The sequence below is a fragment of the Arachis stenosperma genome, chromosome 3 (assembly GCF_014773155.1).
Source record: "Arachis stenosperma cultivar V10309 chromosome 3, arast.V10309.gnm1.PFL2, whole genome shotgun sequence".
Lineage (NCBI taxonomy): Eukaryota > Viridiplantae > Streptophyta > Magnoliopsida > Fabales > Fabaceae > Arachis > Arachis stenosperma.
In genome coordinates this window covers 119,553,899-119,564,124 of record NC_080379.1, presented here as the reverse complement: position 1 = coordinate 119,564,124, position 10,226 = coordinate 119,553,899, and the positions used below count along the sequence as shown (strand labels likewise).

Sequence of the window (10,226 nt, the reverse complement as noted above, 5' to 3'; positions counted from 1 at the left end):
AACTTGATGCTAGGTCCGATAAATGTAGATTCATTGGTTACCCTAAAGAAACAATGGGTTATTATTTCTATCACCCTTCTGACCACAAAGTGTTTGTGGCAAGAGGTGGAACCTTTTTAGAAAAGGAATTTCTTTCTGAAGGAAGACAAGGTGAAGAAATAGAACTTGACGAAGTTCAAGAAACCAATGAAATAGTACAAGCTCAAGAATATGAAATTCAAGTTGAGCAACCAATTTTGGATGTACTTAAACTAACACCAAATTTATCATCTTCAAGAGTTGAGGATAACGAACCAATAGTAGTTCAAAGAGAGATTAATGAACCAATCCTTGAACTACCTTTGGAACTGGTTCAACAACCTCCAAATTTGGTACAAGAACTACCTCTTCGACGGTCCGCAAGAGAACATCGTCCACCACTAAGGCTAAACCTAATGGTGCAAGATGATGTGGAAAATGGGATCGATTATGATGATAATGATCCTAAGACTTATGAAGAGGCAATGCAAAGTTCCGAAAGTCTAAAATGGCAGAGTGCCATGGAATCCGAAATAGAGTCTATGAGGATCAACAATGTTTGGACTTTGGTTGAACCCTCAAAAGACATAAAACCTATTGGTTGCAAATGGGTTTACAAGAAAAAGATTGGAGCAGATGGTAAGGTAGAGACCTATAAATCCCGTCTAGTTGCCAAGGGATACCGTCAAAAGGAGGGAATAGATTATGAAGAAACATTTTCTCCTGTGGCAATGCTTAAATCTATTCGGATTCTACTTGCTATAGCAGCATACTATGATTATGAAATATGGCAAATGGATGTGAAAACAGCTTTTCTTAATGGAGAACTCAAAGAGGAAGTGTACATGACACAACTTGAAGGTTTCACACTTCCGTCTGATCATAGTAAAGTTTGTAAGCTGCAACGCGCCATTTATGGGCTAAAGCAAGCTTCTAGAAGTTGGAACATTTGTTTTAATAAGACAATCGAAAAGTTCGATTTTATCCGGTGTGAAGAGGATCCTTGCATATACAAAAAGTTTAGTGGGAGTACAATCATTTTCTTAGTACTCTATGTTGATGACATATTACTAATAGGAAATGATGTACCAGCATTGCAAAATACCAAAACTTGGCTATCTCAACAATTCTCCATGAAAGATTTGGGAGAAGCAGCCTATATTCTAGGAATAAAAATCTATAGAGATAGATCTAAAAGGTTGCTTGGACTCTCACAGTCTATGTACATTGATACCATTTTGAAAAGGTATAACATGGAAAATTCCAAAAAGGGCTATTTACCAATAGGCACTGGAATTACTTTCAGCAGAAAGGATTGTCCTAAAACTTCTGAAGAGAGAGTACGCATGAGTAGAATACCATATGCTAGTGCAGTGGGAGCTATCATGTATACCATGACATGTACACGTCCTGATGTCGCATATGCGCTAGGAGTAGCCAGTCGATATCAGGCAAATCCCGGTGAGGAACATTGGAAGGTGGTTAAATCCATTCTTAAATATTTAAGAAGAACCAAAGACCAATTCCTCATCTATGGAGATTCTGAACTTATACCAAAAGGGTTCACTGATGCAAGTTTTGCCTCAGATAAAGATGATAGCAAATCTACTTCAGGTTATGTTTTCACCTTAAATGGTGGTGCAGTGAGTTGGAAAAGTTCCAAACAAGCTACTGTAGCTGATTCAACGACTGAAGCTGAGTATATAGCAGCAAGTGAGGCTGCTAAAGAAGCTGTGTGGATGAAGAAGTTCATAAACGAGCTTGGTGTGGTACCTTCAATTAAAGAACCACTTCCGTTACTGTGTGACAATAATGGAGCAATTGCACAAGCAAAAGAGCCAAGATCACATCAAAAATCTAAGCATATCTTGAGAAGGTATCATTTGATAAGAGAGATCGTTGAACGTGGAGACGTTGAAATTCAAAAGGTTGCTGGGAAGGATAATGCAGCAGACCCATTCACTAAGGCGCTTGGATCAAAAGAGTTTGATAAGCACATGTGGGAATTGGGATTGAAATATATGACTGATTGGCTCTAGTGCAAATGGGAGATTTTGTTGGAAATACATGTATGCCCTAGATCCAATCTGTCATTGGCTCTAGTGCAAGTGGGAGATTATTGGAGATAAGTGTGTATGTCCAACAAAATACTATCATGAATTATTATTATTATTATTCCTTTTTATAAGAATAAACTTTTATAATTTATGATAGTGTCCTTAATTAAAAATTAGAAACGAATAATTACGATAGGGATCGTAATAATGAGATATACGTTTTTTGAGTACTTTTAATTTAAATTGTTCTTAATCGTAGAATCACTAAAAATGGGACATTAGTGATTCGGATAGATTAATATATATATAATAGTCTTCATTGGATGAAGATTAATAAGATCTCATTTGTTAAATTATATATATAAATGGTATATATAGAGATATAACCATTGAACTGACTCACTCTAAGAATTCCTAATGGTTATAATTACCGTATATTTGTCAATAGGATATTCTTATGATGAACATAATATTAGAATTTTCCTTTGACCTGCGACTATCATAGTAATTAACAATGTATTTGTTATACTTTGATTCTGGACACCTAACACCCTACGGTGTTAGTTGAATGGACATTGGGTATGATTTAAATACTTGTAGAATTAATGATTAGTCAAAATGGAATCCATCAACTATGGTAATGAGTTTGAGCTCTACGATTGTAATGAATGAAATAAACAATGCCTTGGCCAAGGGGTTTGAATGAATTAAGAAATGAGTTTCTTAAGTCATTCATAATTCATTATAATAATGGTAACAAGTTAGAGTTTGACAATCAAACCGTACTCTAAAAGTTAGCCAAGAGCTGAAAAGATGGAAGGAGTTGTATTTTTGTTCATCTTGGGTTCTTAGTAAAAATTATTATTACTTCATACTATCGGGTCGTCAAGGAGCGTTGCTAGACGCCAACCTTGATTAGTAAATTTAGTATGACTAATATACTACCCGCTTAGTATTGAACCTATGGGGTCACACACTAACGAGTGTTCTAATCCTTGGTAAATAATTATTTAATTATTATTTTGATTAGATCAAATAAATAATTATATTAATTCAAATGGAGTATTATTATATTCTTTGCTAGCACCATGAATATAATAATATTATAATTGAGAATATTAAATAATTAATTATTTATTCTATGATGAGTTTTAAATATGGATAAGATCCTAACTGATTTTGTCTCAAATTAAGTTGTAATTTGATTCACAAATCAGTCACCAATCTCATACTATATATGTGTATATGATAAAAGAAAGAAAATATAAGTTTTCTCTTTTTACCTCCACATACACAAATATTCTAAATTCTTAGTGAAGAATTGCTAGTGCAAGGAGTTGTAAGAAACTTCTCAGTTAAATCCATTGGTCAAAGAGTTGACAACAAGGATTAGTCTCGGTGTGGATACACATAGTACCTTCGTACCATCGAAGGAGAAAGCTTTATTCACTAGGGTACTCAGGTATTGGCATCTAATCCATCTTATTTCAATAAAATTTTAAGCACAAAATAGATCAATAGGATTACTTTATTACTTCCGCTGCGTGTTATGAACACTCGTAATCCTTTCAGCTTCTTCATTCATTGGCATTAATTGACTCTTCATGCATGCAACGTAATATGCTTTATTATTTCTTCATATGGCTTCATGCATTCTTCATTTGATTCATGCTACTTCCTTGAATGGCGTTAGTAACGCCAATTACATGCATGCTTCATTCCTTGCTTCATGAGGCTTCATTGATTTGCACATTGCTTCTTTGTTACTTGCTTTCATTAATTGGCAAATGCATGCATGCTTTGTTTATTATGGCGTTAATAACGCCTTGTTCACGCATGCTTCTTGGGCCACGGTTGTTTCAAGGGTCATGCAAAAGTGTGGCCTAAGGTTTTAAAGTGTATCCTAAGTTTTGAAGCATGTCAAAAATTCCTATTTTCTTCTTTTGAGTTTATTTTATGCGTTTTGCTTCTTTTTCTATTATTTTCTACAAAATTCATCAAATCGAAAGAATCAAAGCAATATATAATTTAAGCACCAAAATATTCCATAAATAAACAATATGAATTGATTTTTTTATATGAAAAATATGATGCACGTGCATCAATAATGTCTCCATGAGGGTAATGTAGTTAATTAGCCTCACAAAGTAGAGGTAAATGGGACAATTTATGTTAATTATGCAGCAGGGTTAGAAGTTAGAACTATAATTATTCCTCAAAAATAAGAGACATGCATAAAAAGGATAAAAAAAAACTTAACAATTTTTTCCGTGAATAGAACTTTGAACAAGAATTACCATAGCTTTGCATGTAGTTTTGATCAATTATGTTGTAAAATTAAATTTACTACTTTTTTTTACTGCACCCACAATTAAGTGAAAATAGTCTAACCTCACGTAGCATGGTTGAAACAACCAGTAGGCCAATTCAACCACAAAAAGTGGGTTTGGATTACTTTTTCTTTTTTTTTTCATATTTAGTGTTTTTTATTTTCAAAATTTTATGAAAAAATATAGAAAATAATAAAATTTTATCTTCTGTTTTATCTTTTATTTTTTTTTTCATAAAATTCTGAAAAATAGAGAATATTGAAAATAAAAATTAAACTAAATACACTTTTAATATTTTAGATATGGTTTCGTATATATTAGGTCAGGAAGGTCTTTTCTATCTCTCACTGCATCAAGTAATTGGTTAGTATTGTAGTGGATTATTATTATTATTATTATTATTTTTCTAATGAACTTGTGTAGTGGATTATTCATTCAATAATTCTTTTTGGTGCATTACTAGTCAATAATCAGTTGGCCTTTTGTTATGCGAGCCATTTTATAGAGACACTCTACCAACCATTAAGGAGGTGAGAAGGAGATTCTTATTTCCTCGCACTTTTCAATCAGAACAATATGATAAGCAGAGGTCTTTCTTTTCTTATATATAAAAAATTCTTCTTCTGGTTCAAAATGAAGAATTAAGCAATCAAACTCTTTACATAAGCTTATAAGTGTATGTTAATGTATTATTCTCTATTATAAAGTATTAACATTAAATTAATTAATCACGATTGTTAATAATCCATTAATCATTCGAAATGATGCATCGGAATACATATTTTAACCTCAATCATCATACTTTTATCGTACACTTTAATGAAAAACTGAAAAAGAAAAAAAAAGGAAGTAGGTAGACCGAATAATTTATGTAGGTTTTTGTTTTAAGATTAAAAAAAAAATATATTTTATTAAAGAATTATATTTTTAAAAATATTTTTTCTTAAAATATTATATCTGAAGATTATACAAAATGTATTTGTTTAGTACAAATAGTTGATAATTATTTGTTTTTATTTGCTTATCTTTTTTTCTGCTCCATCTTGTTTTATCCAATACAAAAAAAATAATAAATGAAGGATTATACAGTACAAGTACATGATAATCCTGTTTAACTAACAAAGAATTGTTTAGCATAAATGAAGGAATTGTCCAATAAATTAGAGGAAAAGGGTCGTTGATTAAAACAAGTGAATCGCATTCATGTGGATCTAAACTTCACTGTCACTTTTGTTAAGTCTTACATTTGTTTATTACTCAAAAAGAGCGAGTATCCGTGGCTGTGCAACTACAAGAACAAGTGCTTTAGGTTCCATAAGTGAGAGTGTCTTTAATTGCATTGTTTGAGGAAGCAGAGATATGAGGATGGACTATCTACACCACAAGTTTCCCTTAAACCACAAGAACCTTCTCCTCAAATTGCTTCTCTCTTTCTTCTTCTTTGGTCTCGCTTTCCGTTTGCTCTTCTTCCATTCCCTCTCTCCTCCTGTTTCCCCTGTTCTGGAATCCCCTTTTCCTGAGAAAACCACTCTCCCTGTTCCAGAACCCCATCACCCACCTCCTCTTCCGTCATTGCTGCTTCCTCAGAATCCACCTGTTTCAGAGGAACATGTTCCTGATGATGTTCCAGAACACGCTCCTGAAGATGACCCCGAACATACTCCAGAGGAGGTTCAAGAGCATGTTCCTGAAAGTGAAGATCAAGTGGAGACTCACACAGACACAGGTGAGTGGCCTCATTATGTTCTAGCTTGGTTTCTTATTCCTAGTCTTCACTATTTTTGTTTGCAAACACACACTGTTTTAGATCTGTACGCCAGGAAAAAATTGTCGGTATCAATTTATTTTTTATAGATTGTGCCATGTGAAGTTGAAGAGTTTTGTTGCATAGATTTAAATTGAGGGGTTTCGCTAAATGTGCCCTGACACATGATAAAGTTACCCAAGTCTTCCTAGAAAAAAGATGCAAAATTTAAATTCTCAATGCATTTGTTGTGCATTTATTGAAGTAAATTATTTAAGATTTTCAATTGCTAGCAACCTTTAACTTGTTAGCTAAACCCTAAATTGAGTTCTAGAGTAATTGATTACTAGCTAGGAATGTGAATGGATGCTGAAAGTTAAATTTTTATGTGCAGATGAATGTGATTATTTTAGTGGGGACTGGGTCCCCAATCCTTTTGGACCATTGTATACTAATGAAACCTGCAGCCACATTGAATCTCATCAGAATTGTTTGAAGAATGGAAGGCCTGATAGAGAATTTCTGTATTGGAGATGGGCTCCAAGAGGCTGTGAGTTACCCCTGTTTGATGCAGGGAAGTTTCTCAACATGATGCGTGGCAAAGTGTGGGCGTTGATTGGCGATTCCATATCCCGCAATCATGTGCAGTCGTTGATATGCATTCTTTCAACGGTATGTGTTGTATTTTGCACTGGCAAATAGCATATTAGCTTTTCACATATGGATTTTGCTCGAACTATCAATCCAGGATTGTCTTATTTGCTTGGTTAAGAGAATAAGAGTTTGTATCTATTCTTTTGGTGTCCATTGGTTTTTACACTATTTATGATTTCCCTTGATGTTTTCTTCAATGATTAAGGGCATCAATTATAACCTGCACTTTTGAATTTTGTTATTTTCCATTATCAGAATCCTTATCTTAGCATCATCTCGTTTAGATTGTGGAAACTTTTGCTTGGTTTATGCAAGCATCATATCAAGGTTATGTTAACTTTTGAGGAAATTAATGCGACCCCCACTTTTAACTGTTTAAGTAATGTTTACTTATGTTGATATGTTGAGTGTGCCAGATTTGAATTGAGTCGTGTGGGTACAGACCAAGTATCTCAGAAACGTTTGACTTGTAGTAAACTGTAGTCAAAACACAGGATTAATAGGTGTTTGTCTGTTAATTAATTTTAATGGTAACCTTGCAAACTACGCTGGGTTTTCAGTTTGAAGAGAAGAAATACCAAGCTAAGGAGCCGGAAAATTTAGTAACTTAATATACATAACCTGATCTTGCTTTTGAACCCAATTCCAAATATTGGCAATTTATTGACATTAACAAAGAGACATCAACACTGTGTCAGTATGTCTATAAATAATTTAGATTAGATATATATAGGAAGTAATTATAGACCTCAATTAACAAGTAAATCAATTTTGTTAATATAATATTAGTTGCTTCAGTGTAGCAGTGGCGTATAGACCTGAGTAAATAGAGGTTTAGATACAACGCAAACACTGAAAATGAGCAATTTCCTGATTCATGCATTAAATAAGAGGTAAAATGCATGATCTATGTACTGAAACTGAACATAATCTTTGCTCCAAGTACATCATTGAAATGCCGCAGTGCACTGGCACTATCCTCTGTGGTGCTAACATGTGCACCAACAATCAAGTAAGCCTATCTTTTACCCCCTGATGTTTCAAACATACTTTGCCCCTGTAATTCTTCCGTGTTATTTCAAATTCAGAATTGTATCTGCTACATGATATTTTTCTCATATACTTTCACAACCGTAGTATCTCGACGGATGGTAGTATATACTCTTGAAAACTATGATGACCTGTATTTGGGTGTTACACTGAGAAACCATTGAGAGGGAGTAATTCACTTGAAAAATTGTCTTTCAGGTAGAGCAAGCTGTTATGTACTACCATGATGAGGAATACAAGTCTAAAAGCTGGAACTTCCCCTCATACAACTTCAATGTGTCAGTTATTTGGTCACCATACCTTGTGGAAGCTGCTATATATGAAGACATGAACGGCGTTTCGAGTTCTGAAGTTGAGATACAACTAAACAAACTGGATAATAAATGGGTGGATCAATATATGGACTTTGACTACATTATATTTTCGACAGGGAAATGGTTTCTCAAAGCCGCGATCTACTATGAAAATGACACCATAATCGGGTGTCACTCCTGTCCCAAAAGGAACCTGACAGAACTCGGATTCAACTTTGCTTATCGCAAAGCTCTGAAATCTGTCTTCAACTTCATAGTGTCTTCCAATCACAGAGGCTTGATATTTTTCAGGACATTCACTCCTGACCATTTCGAAAATGGAGAGTGGTTCAGCGGTGGAACTTGCAAAAGAACAGCACCAATCAAAGAAGGTGAGATGGAAATGAAGGAGCTGAACATGATGCTCCGGAACATCGAGTTAGAGGAATTTGCAAAGGCAAGAGATGAGGCTTCAAAGAGTGGAGTGAATCTTAAGATAGTTGATTTTGCTGGACTTTCACATTTGAGACCTGATGGACACCCTGGTCCATATAGGGAGTTTCATCCATTTGCAAAGGGAAAAAATTCCAAAGTTCAGAATGATTGTTTGCATTGGTGCTTGCCTGGCCCAATAGACTCTTGGAATGACATATTAATGCAGATGGTTCTCAATGGATGAGAAAAATCAGTAAAAGTTGCTGCTTACACTACCCTCAAGGAAGTTGTGAATATTATTGGTGAATTGATGCTCTCAGATATACAATTGAATGGAGATTGGAGTCACACAAATTGAGTGTAACACAAAGGATTATAAATCTCAATTTATAGCTAATTTTGATATCTATATATGCAACGACATTGTATTTACCAAGTAAATTTTCAGTTTGAGTGCATGACCAAAAGAGGGGTATTTGAGGTATTTGGTTTATCAGTCTCTCTCTTCCGATTTTTTTTTTAATTTCTTTTTCTTTTTTTTGTATTTTTTCTTTTTAATGTGATTCATTGTTCTTTTCCCAGCCTGAGCTATTTTTTTTATTTTGGATCTGAGACGGTTGTAAACAAAAAAAAAAAAAAGAAAACAGATCTTAGGTGGGTTAATGAGGCCTCCTACCATCAGCATCATCACCAATTATCTGCTTGAATGCCAATGAGCCATAGCTCACACGGCATTCCGCTCCCTCCCCATCTCAAAGGTCTCGGATTCGAGTCCTACCAGTTGCAATCGAGAAAAAAAAATTGGTAAGTGTTTATACCCTGACCCAACGCTAAGGTCCAGGTCCAAACGACAGGCCCAACCCACGGGGTTGAGCCTCACAGTAAATCGACCTTCCCCTGAGAAGTCGGTTCTCACCACATCTTGCTCTAAGGAAGTCGGAAACGAGGATCAACTGGCAGATAATAACTGCCCCTAAAATCTCTCAACCCACTTCCAGGAGCCATATCGCAACTTCCCTAAGATAAAGGGACGGTTATCCACCTTAAAAAGTGGAACTACTCCAACGGTGGTTATTGGTTTACCACTATAAATACACTGACACCCCTCAGGTATCTCTAAGTCCCAATACTCTCTAGACCTGCTCACACCCTTGCTGACTTAGGCATCGGAGCAGGTACCACCCCCCGTTCACTCACGCTCACAAGTCGGACGGAGGCCCCAAAAATGCGAACCCATTCGAAGGATTCCCTCCTCAGACGATTGGGCCAACTTAACGAATCCAGCCCATTAATCTCCGGTTACCCATCGTAACATTGGCGCTGTTGTTAGGGACCCGAGAGATCAACCAGTAATGGCGGACAACTCACCAGAGGATGGTCATACAACGTCTGATTCCGAACAAGAAAATCTAGATACCGGAAATGACGACGTGGACCTGACCCTTCACCAAGGAACTAACGACCAGCATAGAGAAGGCACCTCTGGGCTTAAAAACTCAAAGGTAAACTCCTCGGAAGGACGAGAATCAGGAAAGGAAGGGCCACCCCATGCAACCGAGCTAATGGGGTTGGTCCACGGTCACCAAGGTCGTTTGGAACAACTGGAACAGGAATTAGAACGACAACGAGAGGCAGAGTGAAATCT

The 10,226-nt window shown here is 35.5% G+C and overlaps 2 protein-coding genes across 2 annotated transcripts; both read left to right on the top strand.

Annotated features, from left to right (window-relative positions):
- Nucleotides 1–1,364: 1,364 nt before the first annotated feature.
- LOC130966637 (secreted RxLR effector protein 161-like) lies at nt 1,365–2,057 on the top strand. Its single transcript, XM_057891455.1, has one exon. It carries the CDS (start codon nt 1,365–1,367, stop codon nt 2,055–2,057), a length of 693 nt encoding a protein of 230 aa, XP_057747438.1.
- Nucleotides 2,058–5,664: 3,607 nt separating this feature from the next.
- On the top strand, nt 5,665–9,065 carry LOC130967549 (protein trichome birefringence-like 23). The gene is made up of 3 exons (XM_057892453.1): nt 5,665–6,131; nt 6,544–6,821; nt 8,052–9,065. The coding sequence occupies exons 1-3, from the start codon at nt 5,765–5,767 to the stop codon at nt 8,823–8,825; spliced, it is 1,419 nt and encodes a 472-aa protein (XP_057748436.1). The 5' UTR covers nt 5,665–5,764; the 3' UTR covers nt 8,826–9,065.
- The last annotated feature ends 1,161 nt before the right edge of the window (nt 9,066–10,226 follow it).

What these genes read in the sequence shown, in the direction of transcription:
- LOC130967549 (XM_057892453.1), top strand. Translation starts at nt 5,765, where the DNA reads ATGAGGATGGACTATCTACACCACAAGTTTCCCTTAAACCACAAGAAC. An exon ending in GGAGACTCACACAGACACAG is followed by an intron (nt 6,132 to 6,543) that starts GTGAGTGGCCTC and finishes TTTTATGTGCAG; the next exon opens with ATGAATGTGATTATTTTAGT. An exon ending in TGATATGCATTCTTTCAACG is followed by an intron (nt 6,822 to 8,051) that starts GTATGTGTTGTA and finishes ATTGTCTTTCAG; the next exon opens with GTAGAGCAAGCTGTTATGTA.
- LOC130966637 (XM_057891455.1), top strand. Translation starts at nt 1,365, where the DNA reads ATGAGTAGAATACCATATGCTAGTGCAGTGGGAGCTATCATGTATACC.